General features: G+C 42.6%; 1 protein-coding gene across 1 annotated transcript in view; it reads left to right on the top strand.

The window, feature by feature from the left end:
* The window catches only part of RTCB (RNA 2',3'-cyclic phosphate and 5'-OH ligase), a 55971-nt gene that overhangs the window by 944 nt on the left and 36664 nt on the right, over positions 1-18363 (top strand). The window contains exons 2-5 of the mRNA XM_069227924.1: positions 8721-8799; positions 12072-12139; positions 13075-13174; positions 17881-18037. Of these exons, the coding sequence (XP_069084025.1) occupies positions 8721-8799; positions 12072-12139; positions 13075-13174; positions 17881-18037 (404 nt within the window). The remainder of the gene's footprint in view (positions 1-8720; positions 8800-12071; positions 12140-13074; positions 13175-17880; positions 18038-18363) is intronic.

An 18363-nucleotide genomic window follows, 5' to 3' on the forward strand; every position in this document is an offset into this window, starting at 1 on the left:
TGCGGAAATTCTTCTCTTACTGAAATATGTTCTCTTGTGGGCACTTATGGACTGGCCTGTGTCATGACTAGTTTTCTGTGACGCTTCGTCTGCGTTTCCCAGATGGGATGTGCTCAAAATCAGAATCTACCAGGTTGAGGAGAAATGGGTTCAGCTGTATCGAGTGCCGTGCAGTCGAGAGCTTACTAAATGATGTGAGAAACTCTCTGAAGTTCAAGTTATTCAAATCAGGTTAATGTGAGCGTCATGTTGAAATGATGCGCCGTCACACTTCATGCGGTGTAAAAAGATCAGTTTATTACTCATAAGGGACGCTTCCTGGCCAGCCTCCAGGTAACTGTCATTACCGGATACTGGGCTCTGGGTTCCATTCAATGGAATTCGTAGCATGTGTCGCATGCCAAGCATTCACGAATTCCACAAGTATAACGCGTCACTAGCTGTACCCCCAAGTGTTAGATCTGTCTCTTTGTCAACAAACAACAGCTTTGTATTCATGTAAAGGTTAATCCCTTAGTACTCCCCAATTATTAATAAGCCTATCTCTAGTTTCGGACTATATGGAGCAGAAACTGTAACTGTATTATGAAATACAATACACCTGAAAAAGTTTATTCTAAGATTTGAGTAACTGAATCAATTTTGTAATTCGTGTTGCCACTATTGGTGCCCGTTCATCAGAGAGTATGTTTTCTGGCTAAATGTGTATTTGTCAGATTTATAAATTCAGGTTGAGGAGGGGTAATGGTTGTAGAAACTGACTGGCTTCTGACCAGGCACAGCTGACCTGATGACATTTGCAGTATCTGGAAAACCAAATTCAATTTGAGCTATAGCTCCGTGTAGTGTGCACTGATACTTGTGTGATTTTCCAGTTACAGAATAGCCATACAAACTGCAGTGAAAATAGCAAAAAACATGGTAGGTGATGTCAGCTAACTTGTTCGTACGGCATCTTCGCATATGGCCTTTACACAAGATGCAGTCAATTTTAAACATGCACCCACAGCCAGGTTTCTTACTAGTACTCTTTGTTACTCTAATTCCAGGTCTTCCTCGCCACAGGCGTTATATGATGAGCAAATGCTCCTGTGGACAGAAAAAGTTAAGTAACATAAAAAATAAGAGGCATAGTAAGATGATGCAACTAGTTTAGTTAGGTCCAATATAAACAGGTAGCTGTCTGTCAAGATGCAGACGAAGAATCACTTGATCAATTCCCTTCACTTCGCCTCCCCACCCCCTCCCAAGCGCAGGCCTGGAATCTCCCTCTTATGAACCCTACATTCCGTGAGAGCAAACCAGGGCCGGATAAGACAAGAAGGCACAAGAATAGCACCAAATAAATTACCATGCTAAAGCTAATACCAATTTCCCATCCTTCCAAAAACTGAGTTGGAACACCTCACTTACTGTAATACCAAGAAATATAGTCTATTTGAAGTTAAAGACTGTTTGAATGCGAATCCTTGACTATGAAGAAGGAGGCTTGGATTTGGTGTAGTGAAGCCTACTGTTGGGTAACCGGAACATTACCTCCACGTCCGTACTCTTTCCAACAGTCCCTACACCATGAGTTTTATGACTAATATCTACCAAATAACCACTTTACCTCATAAGCGTACTAACAATATATGAGCTAAAAAACGTAGCTATAATAAAAGCATGATTTATTAATTCATTGTGCAACACAAAGTATGTGTTATGGATGCAGAAGAGACGTTTCCCTTCTCCAGTTGCAGTCTGGAATGTGTAATGAATGTGCGGGGTTAGATCTGGTAGCTGTATTGCAGATGACAGCATAGATGCACTCTTCAGAGATGCCCAGTATGCCTCAGTTTCTCTTGTTGAACTCCATTGTACGTGTCCCATCGTAGTCTTTCCTTGCATTTCACAACCTAATCTAATCATCTGTTTAATCCATCCACTGCGTACAATCCTGAAGGCTTTAATCCATTTTTCACATACTCCAGAAGTAATAAATAGAGCCTCAACCTTTTTAAATGACTCCGTCCTAGACAAATAGAGAATTGGAGCCCTCTTAGCAACCAAAGAATGTAAGAATTCCCTTTTCTACCAAAGACAGGAAAGAAAAAAAAACACGTGTACTCCGCATCCTTACAGCAAACTGAAAGCTCAAAGGAACCTTGAAAATAAACTGAGGAGTGGGGTGTATTGCCTGTAGAAATCCTCAGAAAAGGCTACTTAATAAACACCCAATTACCCAACCCTGCATGCTGATGAAATGGCTGCCAAAATGTTACCACTTCATAAGATAGAAGCTTCAATGTTAACTTATCTGTCTGTTCAAAAGTGGGGGTTCTTGTAAAGCCTGTAACACCAAAGGCGATTTTCAGGATTGATTTGCTCAATGCCTCTTCTGTTTCTTTAGGGATAAAAAATAAAAACCTCGTGAATAATCTTGACACCAAAGATTCTATAGCTAAGGATTTTTAAATGCTCTTGCTGCTGCCCATTGAGCACAAAGAGCAGAGTTTGTGTTATAGCATGACAAACACTGCAAGTTAAACGAGGATTTATTGCAGGAAAACAACCCAAGATAGGATCCGTGCTCCGTCAGCTTACAACTCCTCAGCTCTCCCCAACCGCCTTTCTCTCAGAACCTTAGCGTCTCACAACTCCAGAAGTAAGTCCTGGAACACAGGGACGGCAAGGTTCCAAGTATGACTCACTTAAGCATTACAACACATCCCCCTCCCTATACATTGATGTCCCAGAGCCCAAACAGAACAAAAACAAGCAAAGAAATGAAGCAATGGAAAAATACAGTATTAAAATAACCCACAGCTAACAACACGTTAAGAAACATAGTCTTTCATCCAGCATGGTTTACAGCGTAGTCTGGACGGAACATTAGTAGACTCCATGGAAATTTTTGTAGAGAGATTTCCTCTCCAATCATTCAAGGTGGAAGAGCTCTCGACACCAGTAGAGGAGTTCTCCACACCAGACCATTTTGCTATTCTGGATATGCTCCACACATCCCCATTGTCCAGGATCACAACATTTTCTTTAACTTCCCTGATGCGGAAAGGGCCCTTGAAGGATGATTTACCCTTGGTTTTAAAACTCGGAATCTTCACCAACACTAGGTCACCAACCCTCCACCTCACCTTGCCAACACAATGCTTAGCATCAAAACGCAACTTGTAATTGTGTTGGTACTTATCTCGGAGACTAGGTGCCTTATCAAACCTATCTGGGTCCAAATCAACCCGATGTAGAGTGTTACTGAACCATGCCGGGAATAACTTAGTACGACCCACCCTTCCTCTCATGTACTCAAAAGGGGCTATGTTGGTGATGCTATTAGGAGTGTTGCGATGTGCCCACCACAGATCTCTTAGAAGAATGGATAAGGGAGTCCTAGTCTGAACAGCTTCCTGCACACAAGCCTTCACCATCCTATTCATACGCTCAGCTAAACCATTCGCTTGTGGCAGGTACAAAGCCGTTCTCAAATGCACAATAGCAAGGGAGTCTAGAAATTTCTTCATATCTTGTGAAATCAACTGCACTCCATTGTCCGTGACTAAATGACTAGGTATTCCTTCTTTAGAAAACTCCTCTTCCAAAAATTCAATCACAGTACGGGTATCAATTGAATTCACACATTTAGTCACAACCCATTTGGATGCATAATCCACCATGAGCATGACATATCGTTCATTCGGTGGTAACAGATGAAAGGGTCCCATGAAATCAAGACCTAGTTTCACCCAGGGTTTATCCGGGACCTCGACAGGAGAGAGAGGCGCTCTCGCCACCACTTTGCTCTTGTCATTATGTGCACAACTCAAGCAATCTTTCACAACAGCTTCAGCTTCACTATCCAGCCCTGGCCACCAATAGATAGTTCTAAGTCTGGATTTAGTTAAACTCCTGCCCAGATGCCCCTCGTGAGCCAGATTCAAAATTTTACTTCTCAGCCCCATGGGAGGAATAAATTTGCTTCCCCTAAACAACTCACTCCCATTTATGGAAAGTTCATTTCTCACATTCCAATAGCCTTTTAATGAGTCAGGTATATCCTTAAACTCTGGCCATCCCCTAATAATAAATTCACCAAGCTTATGTCTGTCCAAGTCCTTTTCTGCAGCTAACTTCCACTCCACTTCGTTGATGGCCGTTTCCCTTACCCAACCAACCATGACCTCATCATCCACTTCATCACCTCTGTCAACCGAAAAACGGGACAGAAAATCCGCCACAACGTTCTTCGGTCCAGGCACATACTCTACAATAAAATTGTACTCTAACAATCCTTCCGTCCACCTCCGTATTCTCGGGGTCAATTCTTCATTTTTCTTAGGAGAAAAGATTTGGACAAGGGGTCTGTGATCCGTCCTCACCACAAAAGGTAGGCCCCACAAATAAAACCTGAAGTGTTTAACCGCCCACATACAGGCAAGGGCCTCTCTCTCTATGACCAAATAGTTTTGTTCCGCTCCTTTAAGAGAACGAGAAGCAAAAGCTATTACCTTCTCCTCCTGACCAGTTCTCTGCAGAAGAACAGCACCAAGACCCTTGATGCTAGCATCAGTGTACAAGAACGTTTTCGCACCTACATCGAAATGTCCTAAGGTGGGCATCACTCCAATACAGTTCTTGACAAAAGAGAAAGCAGTCATACATTCTTCCCCCCAGACGAACTCACACCCCTTCTTTAAAAGGGCTCTCAAGGGTTGAGTCGCGCTAGAAAAATTGGGAATAAATTTAGAATAATACTCCGCCAACCCTAGAAATGACCTCATGTCATCCTTGTCTCTAGGTTCAGGTGCCTGCATTATAGCATCCACTAGTTCCAACTTGGGTCTGATCCCTTCACCTGAAATGGTGTGTCCCAGGTATGACACAGAAGTGACTCTGAACTTACATTTTTCCTTCTTAACAGTAAAACCAGCCTCTGCTAACTTACTTAAAACTACCCTTAATACCTTGTCATGATCAGCTATCGTCTTACCATGAACTAGAATATCATCCTGGAAACACAACGTGCCTGCGACCTCCCCCAAGATTTTTTTCATGATGCGTTGGAAACACGCGGCCGCCGAGGCTAGGCCAAAAGGCATCCTCAAGAATTGGTAAGCCCCCAAAGGTGTAACGAAGGAGGTGAGGTGCCTGGACTCGGGGTGCAAGACAATCTGATGGTAAGCCGAGGAAAGATCCAATACACTAAAAACTCTAGACCCACCTAAACTTGACAATTCCTCTGTAATGTTAGGTAGGGGTTGGCGATCTATCCAAATGTATTTGTTAAGATCCCTAAGGTCCACACACATCCGGATGCGTTTCCCATTATCCTTGGGTGCCAAAACAACAGGGGCCAACCACTCTGAAGACTCTATCTCTTCAATAACTCCTGCTTCAAGTAACTTATTAAGTTCTGCTTTGAGAGGTTGTAGCATTAACTTAGGTACTCTTCTAACTTTTAAAGTTCTTTCATGGCTGTAACATTTGTTTACATCTGGGAGTAGTCTCTGTTTTAAGTTCCTTGTTTGTAATATTATTCTAGTAGACTTGCTAGTAGACCTGCTAGGACTGAAAATGTGTAATGCACTGCGCCCTGTAAGGGAGAAATATATGATTACATTGCATTAGGTTCTGCCCTTCTGTTTCCATGTGGTTATGTCTCTTGGGGCTGACTATATGGTTACATGACAATCTTTCTTACAAATGTTTTTTTTTTGTGGTGCCCTCTAGGAGCTGTTCTGAGTATTAGTGTCAAGATACTTAAGTATTCGCTGCATTCGGAAACTCATCCCATAATTCCTTTTACAATTTTTTTTTTTTGCCCATAACTCACCTCACGATGTGCTCTTTCTGTCTAGGTCATCTCTGGGTACCCACACTAGGTTTGGGGGGGGGGGAAGGGGAGGCGAAAATATTAATATTAAAAAAATAGCAAATAATGGCAATAGTTTCATTTTTTTTCTGCAGATAGAGCAAGAAGGTAAATAGAAGTTATTTAGTTATTTGAAGGGGCATTCGAATTATGCGGCAAGGTTGACCAATTTATGTGGCAAGATAAGTCCAGTTATGCCTTAACAACACCAATAGCTCTAACTCAGTGGTTCATAACCTTTTGACTTATGTGGACCCCTGCTTCATCATTATTGAAACCTGGGGACCCCCATTTAATCATTATTGGAATCTGGGGAGCCCCTACTGAGTCATTACTGAAAGCTGGGAACCCAATCTGTTAAGATTATATTACTTTTTGAAGGTGAAAAACATTCAAATCAATCTACTTAGGTGACATGCACTTAAACAGTTAATTGCTACCATTTGCATAGTGCATTTGGGAATCTGCACATCCTTTGCGGCACTGGGATTCTTGTTGACCCGAGCCAGTGTTCTGTTGCATTGTATTTGCTTGTGGTTCTTATTATTTCACGGAGCTTCACATTTAACATTAGCCGGCAAAATTCGAGTAGGCCAACGTATTGTGTGATAATGGATTATATTTGATGGATGCTGGCTAGGCCATGAGGTGGATATTTGTAAAGTTGTACGCGTACGTTCAGAAGTCTTTAGCATTTTGTTTCCTTCTGCATAACTTTGCATTTGTCTGTTGTTGGCTGATCTTTTTAAAGGCATCTTTGATGATTATGTGGTTCTCGTGTAAATGTCCCAAATCTTACTCTCATCTTTGCATACCATAAGATGCATATTGTTCAATATTTCACATTGTTGATAGTGGGGCCTCGACATTTTCAGAAATCGCAGGTGGGGGAATGTGGTAATCATTTAAGGAAGAGATTTCTGCTAATGTCTGCTGTTAAGTGATGCCTTTTCGGGTCAAGAAGTTAAGGTGAAGGAAGTAGGTTTACATTCATAGATCCACTGTATCCACAACAGAAAGCACAACATGAACCACGACTGCAGCACCCACGGCCGCCATCATAGTAGTTGTTACTATGGTAATGGTAGTAGCATAGTAACATTGATACTTGCAAGTACATCAGGGACCAAAGTAGAGAGAGAACAGCTGTACCCACATCAGGGCCGCAACGGTGACCATAGTTACTTCCACAAAAGAGACGAGTAACAACCACATCTACCACTGCTGCATCAACAGCTTTTTATGACAGCACCAAGCCCTCTGCTGCCAACAGCAGGATCCACAGCAGCGGCCTAAGCTGTAACAGCAACAGGGAGGATAACAGCAATCTCAACTACTACCATGGCACAGCCGGTACCAGCAGTAACAGCTGCCAGTAAGGCAGAAGGAGCTGCAGTCACCACTATTGCAATCACTACAGGGGGAACTGCTGTCACAACAGTAGGAGCCAGCAGGGAAAAAGCATGCCCCCCACAGCAAACAGCTGCAAGCATAGCACGGACCACATCACTAGCTACAGCAGCTGGCACCATGTCGAGGATCACAGCATCAGTCAGAGCTGCCACACTTGCAGCACAATCGCTAAGTAGCTTCTAGCACAGTAGAGGGAAAGACAGCAACGGCAGCTGTGACCACTGCTGCCACCACAGGAGCAGCAATATCTGCAAGCACAGAAGGCTACAGGAACAAAAGAAACTACCACAGCTGCAACCTCTGCAAATACCACAGCTGCCAAGATAGCAGGGACCACATCAACAGCTGCCAAAAGATGACCAACCAAAGCAGCAACCACAGCCATAATCTAAGCAAGGGCCAAAGTAGCAACCACAGTGCGCACGCTTACCAGGAACTGCTGCAGCAAGAGTAGTTGGTGATAACAGAAGGGGCTAAACCTGCCACCATGATGAGGACAGCAATGAGGGCTGCCAGCAAGGCCACATCATTGACCATAATTGTAACCACAGCAAAGACCACTTCAGCAATGACGGCTACCACAGCAGCAACAAAAACAGCAGCCACCACATCCGAGGCAACAACTGCAACAATAGCTGTCTCAAATGTAAAAGAGCAGCAGCGACCAAAGTATAACCAGAGAGAAAAACATAAGTGTAGAGTGCAAGACTTTAATTCATCAATGATAATTCCTCTGTACCGCATTCCAGTCTATCTGTGGTTTTTGCTCAGTACACCACAATTGATACCATGTGCAAATAGGCCTTCGTCCTACTCCAATAGCAACAATACAACCTGAATTGCTAAGCTTTGCGCCCTCTCAACAGAACCGTAAGCAACCCTAGAGCGGTTCCTCAGGACTCAAGCCTGGGCATGCTGTTTGTAAAGGGAGCATCTCGCTTAAAAAGAAAACAAGCAATGGTAAAGGCATCAGGTGTGGCTTTAACATGCTAACACAGGTAAAGACAGACATGACCAAGTTTGCGCAGATTAGTTGTCTCATCTGTGTGAGACCTGCCACTTTTTGTGCATTCTTTGTTTGTGCCCTGCTTTTCATTTCTCAGCCTTGCTGTGCCATGAAGCGGATTTCACAGTGACAGGTGCAAATAGACTGTGCGCAATTGAGCATACCTGTGTTCGCATACATGAGCACTCTAAAACCATACCTGGCTTTCCCAATTATTTGTTTTACGAACTGGTTGATCTAATTAACCGTAGGGCTAACTGAATTAAATAATAGGCCTACTTGATTGTTCAGTCCAGCTAATCGCTGCATATTGCCCTTATCAGTGCAAGGGATTTTAGATTCTTGAGGTACATTATTGAAGTCAGTAAATAACAGAATTCTACCCTGGTGGGCATTGAAAACATCTTGGGACTGACGACATTCTTTTTCTCACAGGTGGAAGGAGTTTTCTATGTGAACGATGCTTTGGAGAAGCTGATGTTTGAGGAGCTGAGGAACTCCTGCAGAGGGAGTGGTAAGTCCACGAGGAGCTCCAACGCGCAGCTTTGGCTTGCTCTGTTGTAATTTAGAGGTATGTTCTGCATTTTCAAGATGGAACATGGTGAAGGAAGGTGAGCTTATCGGTGCGCTTGTTAGAGAGCGATCCGGATGCCCTAATCAGTTGGACTCTGACATGCAGCCTTTTCCTGCTAGATTACTAGTGGCCGAAGTAGTTCCTTCCCAGGCTGGTTAGCGGTTTCTGAGAATGTTGCTTCCCACAGAATATTTTTCATTGTTATGACCGAGGCTCCACTAACGCTCGCATTGTAATTGTTGTCCTCGTACGTCATGACAAGAGTTCAGGGATTGCATGAGAACAAAGTTTGCCAAGGAATAACAGAGACTGTTAGGCTGTTCTCGGATGAGGAGTTATTATTGTCGATGATGGAAGAGTGTCTTGAATAAGAGAAGTAAACTCCATCTTAAATGCAGTCATTGACAGAGTAGAACCACAAGGAGAAATGATGGTTGACCTACAACGGTCTCTGCAGTACTGCATGGGGTTCCATACAATCCTTCTCTTAGACAGACACATAATCTAACACTTTGAGTATGATAGAGATGTGATGTGCAATTTATGATGCAACGTTGAACCTGTAGAGGGAAAAAAATGTTTTTAACGGTGGAATTTTCTAAACAGGCTTTCTAGGGAAAATATATATATGCTTTCTAACGTTGATACTTTCCACTGGGAAGGAGCCTGGCCATCCTTTGGGAGGGGATAGATGCATTTTCAGATGTATTTCAAATACTGCATAGCACTTTATCTCATATGGCACAACCTCCCGACAGTAACTGCTGCCGTTATCTGGTAATTGTCATACTAAAGTTAATTGTAGAAATATTTTGAATTTTGTTTGTTTATTACATGCGTTCAAAGGTACCTAAGCACACTGCTTAAAATCAAGTGCACTTGCTTAAAAGCGATATCTGCCTCCTAGTATACCTGTCATTTTTAGTTTTGTCTAACGCACACATACTTGTATATGTGCCATTCAATTGCACCTGCTCATCGCCTTAAATTAGTCTCCACTTTACCCTCAAGTTTCTATTAATATTCAATACGTTCACTTAGCTCGGCATTCATATAATTCAGATCAATAGCTAGTACATTTCAGTGTCCTTTTGGAATTTTCTTCTAGGTTGTCTGTATAGAATTTAAATGGTATATATAAGTAGCATTCTATCATATTTCTGTGATCATGGACTCCAAATTATTTTCAACATTTTATGTCAACGAAGTTATTGCTCCAGAATCTTTTAAATCTTTTTTTTTAATCGTTTTGTTTGTTTTTTCCAATGAAATTAAATAACTCTGTGTAAAGGCACACCTTTCTCTGTGACTTTCAAACAATAGAAACACTTAACTCTTGGTTAAGAAGCAGAAAAAGAACTGATTATGTCTGGTTATCACCTAATGTATGAAGGGACGTTACAGTATATAAAACAGTCTGTTATGCTGCATGTAAATCACAGCTGTATCTAATATAGTGCAAAATGGGATTGATCCGTATGAAATCATATAACGGTCTTACATCAGTTAAAATTAAGATGTAGCAGTTGCTACATTCAATATAGTCCCTCTTTGGTTTACATACTGTAGAAAACTGAATTATTATTTGCAGCCGGTGACAATCCACCTCAAGCCATAATCCTAACTCTTGTGCAGGTGAAACCTCAACATTACTAAATTAACCTGATCTCCCCCCCCCCCCCCCCCCCCTTCCCCAGTAGAGATGACACAGAGCAGACAGACTTATATTAGGACTGTGTGCGAAGTATTTACTATTTATGCAGCTGCAGCACCCAAAACAATAATAAAGTCAAAATGCAGAACAATTAAAAAAAGAAAAAGTAAAAAAAAAAATTAAAAAAAATTTGATAAACAAAATGGCACAAATCAAATAAGGGGTTCTGGAGATACGAGTCTTTGATGATTTAAGGGAAAATAGTGCCAAGGATAGTCCATGGTCATAGAAAAAAAGGACTTAAGCATAATTTGAGGCTGGCAGTAAAGGAGTGTGGGGGGTTGGATACACCAGCTAGGTATGTCCTGGTCTGACTTGGGCCCTGATTTAGAGTTGGGCAGCGGGAAGGATATCACAGCGGTGACGGATCTCCTGTCCTACAAAATATAAATCCCATAGGATGTAATGGGATTTTTATTTTGGCAGACAGGATATCTGTCACCGTTGTGATTGAGTAACCTCTCCACCAAACTCTAAATCGCACCCTTCATCCTTTAAGTCCCAATCCACCCTCGGAGTACACTTATTAGAACCCGCCAGGACCTCAGGGGAGGTACTTAAACACTCGGTGTGTCAGGCAGAGTCTACTCCAGCTGTAGTGCATGGCATAATAGGTGATGCAGTCCACTAACGGCATTTAACTTACAGGCCGAGGAAAGGCGAATGTCCTACACATAAATGTTCCATGTCATTGGTTGTTCAGTGATTTTTCTCAAGTTATTTAAAGAAAAAGAAAAATAAACAAAAAGTGGGTTGTAATCGGAGTGCAATACAGCAGTCAGCCAGTTGTTTCAAATTAAAATGACGAATCCTTGCTCTACTTGTCTTTCTCTGGAAGACAAAAACTATTCAGAATGCAGAAGCTGTCCAAGTAAACTCCACAACCTATTGCATAGCTTTTCTTTTCCATAGTGGTTTGAAACAACCGAGTATAATGAATTCAAGATGCGACTCAGAAAATTAATAATAAATTTGCTTTAGATCAAGCACATTAAGTTGTGTTCCTTGTTATTTCCCATATGGCTCATATAGTACACAATTTCTGTGTGTTTTGCTTCTGCTCATGTGTTGAGCTAACAATTATCCCCACCTGTGACTCATTCATAAGTTTAAATTATATATCGCTAACCCCTGAAAGAAAGTTACAAGAGGGAAGTGAAATTTATTGGGTATTGACCTGAACGATATAAAGAATATGTTAAATTGATATTTTGCATATTTAATTGAATCTTGTGGATAATGTGGGGATGGAACGTATCAGATTAAATTGAATATGAAGTAGATATAAGTGAAAAATAAAAAAATTATGGGATTACTTTCAAGGTTTCGTGTTTACAAGATTGAATGCCTCAGAGTGTATCTAATTTTTAAATGGGGTCCTTGGAAGGAGTGCCTCCGGAGGAGCCTTGTCACAATTTATAAGAATGGTTTTGAACTTATAATTAATTGCATTGGGGGTGTATCAATAATTTGGAGAATTTTTGTGTTTACCATTTAGCTTTCGGTGGATTTCTACCTGCCATGAAACAGATCGGCAATGTGGCTGCCTTGCCTGGGATTGTCCATGTGAGTAATTTGGTGGGGGAGGCTGTGCAGAGGAGGGGGCCTGGGTGGATGCTGGTCTTTAGAGGGGGGAGGCATTCAAATGTAGCACAGTCAAGGTCACTAATAGTTGCTAGGTTAATGAGGGTTTTCATATAGCACAGCATAGTGCACAAACCTTTTAACTACTTGATGGAGTCTTGAGAACCCCCCCCCCCCAAATACCTCTTCTATTACTGCTGTAAGAGGTACATTCTACACAGTCCTTCAGTAATTCAGATAAAGGCACTACTATTCCATAGGCCTTCGGCTGGTTCCAGAGTTTAGAGGTTTTCATAGAGCAGAGCATCATACGCACAGTTGAAGAATGCAGAATTCCTTTGACTACATTTTCTCCGTTAGGAAGGAGCATACTTGGCAATTAACAGAGGCCCATGAGGTGTGGGTTAAAATCTCAAATGTGCCTATTTAGAAATTATAAGTCATAGTCCCAGACTACACCACCTCACCTGGCCCTAGTGTTTATTATTGACGCTTCCTCTACACCCGATGATGTCTGAATCCATAGTTCTGACTATTAGCAGTAGGTGGTACTGATTCTTTATACTCCCTTCAGATAGAGAGACCATCTGTTTATATTTTGGGTGACACTGTAAACTGAAACGGCAGTTGTAATAATGGTTGGGGTGGTGAGACATTACCATGCAGGAAAGTTGGCAGGTTAATGTACTTTACTTTCTTCTTCACAAAGAGTTATAACAGGGTTTTCAAAATGAGGGAGATACTTTTTCAGCAGCACCTGTGACATTGTTCTGTCACATATGTATTTGCCAAGGAGATTCTCGGCAGTCACATACATCGTAGCCATGTGTTTAAGCAGTGTGATCCAGTAACATGAGTACACTGCACTAGCTTCCATGCATATTTTAATTGATTCATTTCCATACCCTGTCTTACAGAGGTCCATAGGGCTTCCTGATGTTCATTCTGGCTATGGGTTTGCCATTGGAAACATGGCTGCGTTTGACATGAGTAATCCTGAAGCTGTGGTATCCCCAGGTAAGCAATCCAAGCATATGTTCACCATAAACACCTTTTATATGCTGGCTTCACACCCATAAAGAATTAAATTCCTGTCTGAGAAGGGCATTTGATCACTTCAGCATTCTCCAAACTGAAAAACAATCTGTATAGGTCTTTTGTTTTATTGCAGTTCCATTATTTTAGAGGGAGCGGTCTTAATGAAGACGTTAATGCTTGTTGGCACTCCAGCAATTGAGTAAAATGTACTCTCAGCGGGTCTTTCTTATAAAATGTATGTATGCTAATTCTTTTTGTGCACTAAGAATATTTTAAGAGGAACATTCTTTACCAACTCTGGGCAAGTACCCAGTCCTTCAGACAATGTTTCTCGATGTCTGTTAGCACAAGTTCAGTACTTCAGCACGGTTTTTAAATGGAACATTTCTAACTCGGTTGTCATTGGCCACAGATCTCATCTGGTGACATGCAGTGTTAGCAGCAAAAGATGTGTTCCATCTGTGTTTTAGAGTGGTGATGGAGGTGGGAAGAAGACAGATTTTTGCCCTGCTTTTGTTGAGTCTTTTAGCGTTCGATAATTGACTCCCCTTCTTAATCTACAAACACTGTCCATCTCCAAAGTCATCAATTTTGAAACTTGATATGGTTGTGACGAGCGTAAAGTGCATTTTATGTTCTTGCCTTATCATCAACTTGGGATCGTGACTAAAATTGCCAGAGGCACGTCGGCATCCAGTTTGACTGAAGTATGAGCCCTAAATTGTCTCTTAAACCATGTTTAGCATAGTGGTGCTTGACTATGCTGCTGTTTACTGTGGTAGATGCCCGCCGTCTAAAGCAGGGAACCTCCATTTATGCTATTTATAAGAAAGTGCCCTTTCTGACATGGTCATCTCCACTTTTTGATGGTAACGGATGGCAATTTTGACTGAGAGTTCCTGCTGTCCAGGTCCCCAGTGCCAGATCTCTTTCCCTAAAACTGTGCAATTGTTCCCCAATTGACCATACCTTTGGCAGCTTTGTAAGTCCCTAGTAAATAGTACCCCTGGCACCTAGAGCCTGGGTACCAAAAAGGGTCCCCAAGGGCTGCAGCTTGTATTGTGCCACCCTTACGGACCCCTCAATTAGCACAGGCAGACTGCCATTGCAGGCTGCATGTCGTGGTGCAGCTAGAAGTGAAAACGCAACATCTCACAGAGCCTGTGTGCCCTGTCTGCTAACACTGCATGCTGTATATGTAAGTCACCCTTACAGCCCTAAGACAGGCTGCATTATATTACATGTGAGGCCCTGCTATGTCTTTGTTGATTCTCGGACACAGTGAGTAAACAGGGAAGTCATTTTAAGTACATGTGCTGGACACTGAAAATAGGGATGTTTGGTATCAAACATCTCGTATTAATAAACCCTCACTGATGCTAGTGATGGATATTTTTTTAATACATACACCCAGAGGGCACCTTAAAGGTGCCCCCTGAAAACCTACTGTCTAACCGTGTGCGAGCTGGCCAATTTTAACTAGCTTGCCACCAACAGTCAGGTTTCTAACCCACAAGGATGAGAGCCTTTGCACTTTGGTTGGCAGGAACAAAGCCTGCTATGGCAGGGGTATTAACACAACTCTCCCAACAGGATGACCTGCAAATCTGCATTTCAAGGCAGGGAGCTTCAAATAAGCCCACTACCCTTGGTATGCAGATCTTGCTTCCCTGAAGAAGCACACTCCAGAGGCACAAAAGCAAGAACTGAATACCAGTGAGTGACTCGGCGCAAACCCATGTCAGCCTGCCTGCTGACTTCGACAATTGTGTCAAAGACTCTTGTGCCTCAAAAGCCCAGGAGGACTGCCAGCCTTCACCCAAGAATCAGGGACTCCCATTGAGCAGTGGAGCTGCTTCCATGCATCTTGTAGGCACCCAAAGAAACACTGTGAGGACTTGGGACTGCCAAAACCCAACTCTGGACAGCACTACTTCACCTATATCTCCTAGCATGAGTTGAAGTAGACCAGCAATGCCAGCATGGTCCCCAGACCCTCCAGAGACAGTCCTCCTGGGACTTCCCACTGCAACCTTCAAACTGATGCCTGCAGCCTCTTTATGCAGACCCTCTCCTACCACAACCGCCACCGGTGACTAAAACCAGATGGTCCACTACACCTCAGCATGCAGATGCCCCGGACCAAGGAGAAGAGGGCTACAGGTGTCTCTACATCCCCAAGCCTTATGAGACCAGAGCCCACTTGTTGTTTCGGTTGGACTGGACCCCCAGTCCACACCTGCAGGCCTTTCTGCAGGGCCCTCTCTATCGCAGCAGCCCCCTGTGACGTAAACCTGACGGTCCAAGAAACTTCTGCGTCTGGCTGCCCCGAACCGAGAAGAAGAGGTGTCCCTGCGTCCCAAGCATCACAAGAAATGAGCCCACTTTGTGGTTTATCTCGACTGCCCTTGGTTCCTCACCAGCAGCTCCTTTCTGACTGGACTGATCCCCATTGACTTTAACCGGGCAACCTACACTGAACGGCACCTGGCCGCCCCAGTGGCACCCGAGGTGACCTTTTGGTGTGGTTTAGGACCCTGCCCTATACTCACTTTAAGTCTGGAAGATTGGTCCTGTAAGTTGCTGTGAACTACCTGTTTGCAACATATGTTTTCTCTCCCATAGGGTAACATTGAAACTCTAGAAAATGGCACTGTGTCCACTTTGGAAAACTATGTTAATTTCTAACACAAAACGTACTTACCTTATCGTATTTATTCTGGTACCTAACTATATGTAAGTGTGCTTGCTATTTTTGTAAATTGGTGTGGATCTTCTTATTGGATCGTGCGTCTCCTTTATTGACTGTGTGGCTATGGTAAATGTCTAACACTCTTCTCTGATTAAGCCTAAGGCTGCTTTATCACACTACCCCCTTAGAGAGCACCTTGGGATTGCTAGAGCAAGCCCATGCCTACTAGTAAGGGAACCCCTGGACTCTTTTTCACAGTATACCTCATTTGGTATATACCAGTGGTTCCCAACCTGAGGTCCGGGGACCTCTGGGGGTCCGTGAAGCCTCCTCAGGGGGTCTGTGACTGCCTAGAAAATTTAATAATATTGACAGATTAGGTCCCCAGTTTTCAGTAATGACTAATTGGGGGGAGGGAGTCCCCGGCTTCCAGTATTGACACAGGGGTCCACAGAAGTGAAAAGGTCGAGAACCACTGGTATATACTATATAGAGAGTCCGCTTCAATCACTATTTGATTGCCAGATCGAAAGCAACTCAAATGAATTGAACTGCAAATGGCTTGTAGAATTAGAGTTCAGCTCTTATCTCCCCTTCTAACTCTAGGAATCGAACATTGTTGGGTGCATAGTAGTCCAAGGAGCAACTAAAGAAATTATTTAGTTTAAAAGCCAACAGTAAGAAATGTGTACGTCATGGAATGTGCTATTTTCCACAAATTTGAAAAAACAGTGTAGGCACGTACAACATACATCAGACTTAATCATGTAATGACATTGATTTCTCAAACAACCCATTCCATTTTAGATTCTTATAACCTTGTCAGATGTGAATCTTTCAAGACTATTTTGAATCAAACTTAATAGAATTAAATGCCCAATATATTCATTGCGTCAGCTGTCTTTTTAGGGTGGGAGCTTTGACAGCATGCGAATGGTAACCGATTCCATGGGTTCATGTAGGATATACCTACAAAATGCAGCCGCGTGGATCACGTGACTCTGCTGATGTACTTGTATTATACTCGCATACAGCTTTAAACAAGTAATGAATACCTGCATCAAATGTATCCCAAAGGAGGATGAGAAAGCTTTAAAAGAACCAAATCCTGAAAGCCAACAGTAAAGCAGGTTTGCTAGTTTTAGGTATCTATCAAATAACCAGTTGAGTACTCACTACTCTGGAAAAAGTAGTGACTGGGGGACCCACAGTGACTGAATCATGGTAATTCCATGAAGCAAAGAGGGCCCTGTGCCTTCTGAAGTATGGGAAAGCGTAAACTGGAAAGGACTGATAGTGAGAACTCAATTAAAGGGTAGAATAACAAATCGCTTATTTCTAATCTAGACCAAACTGCACTAGGTGCTTAGCCTCCTAAGAATATTGTGGGCAAAATAATCAGCCAGGCTACTACTGAACAAGACAGCGGCTCAACAAAATACTCAAACCGAACATATACTTTTCAAAGACAGAAATCGGCAACAAATAATATGCTTTCCTAGCTCAAGTATGTCTTAGATTGCCACCTTGAATATAGCATATTACTGTTTTAGCAAATCCAAAGGCCTACCTTTGATGTTGTTATTAGAGCAGCCAATATGGCCCATCTGTGTTATGGCCAATGTGTATGGTGGCTCTCTTCTTTATCACTAGCGACTCTGTGGCAACCGCTTTTCTCTCAAATGTATGGGCATGGCTTCAGCTATCAAGGTGCCAGTGGGCACTTCCTGAGTTACCGAGCAACATCTGATATAATTATGACGGCGAGGGAAAGACTGGAAAAATGCAGAGGGTCCCTGAGTCCAGGCCTGCTATCTTATCGCAGTGTGTTGCCTGTACCGTCCAAATCACAGTTGTTTCAAAATATGCTACCATGTTTTCACTGGCTTTCTCTCTGTCCTAATTTTCTCTGTTTCTAACTCCTCATCTGAAGACTGGGGAATATGCAAAAAAAAAAGAAGCTTGTTCTAAGGCTATATTCTCTTTTCTGCAGGGGGTGTCGGGTTTGACATAAACTGTGGTGTGCGTCTGCTCCGTACAAACCTTGATGAGAGCGACGTGCAACCTGTGAAGGAGCAATTGGCACAGTCCATGTTCGACCACATACCCGTGGGTGTAGGTTCCAAAGGAGTCATCCCCATGAATGCCAAGTAAGGCAGCCCGTGCTGTGATTACGTTATATCTTAATAATGTATCCTTTGTACATCGCATCTGTAATCTCTTACAACGCTCTAGTCTATTAATTTCTTATAGAGACTTGCTCAGGATCTGCACAGCTTAACACTTGATGCCGTTGAGTATAATCATTGTGACAGTGTGCGCTCTTGCACGGCAACTTGAATTCTTCATGTGGAGAAACATACTCCTTGTGGGGATAAATTCCATATGTGTAGGTGAACTGTGCTCTCAAAGAAGCATTTCAGGCAGCAGGTCTTCCACACTAAAGTGTCATAATTGAATTGTTTGGAGATTTATC

This window comes from Pleurodeles waltl, chromosome 4_1, assembly GCF_031143425.1.
Source record: "Pleurodeles waltl isolate 20211129_DDA chromosome 4_1, aPleWal1.hap1.20221129, whole genome shotgun sequence".
In the NCBI taxonomy this organism is placed as follows: Eukaryota; Metazoa; Chordata; class Amphibia; order Caudata; family Salamandridae; genus Pleurodeles; species Pleurodeles waltl.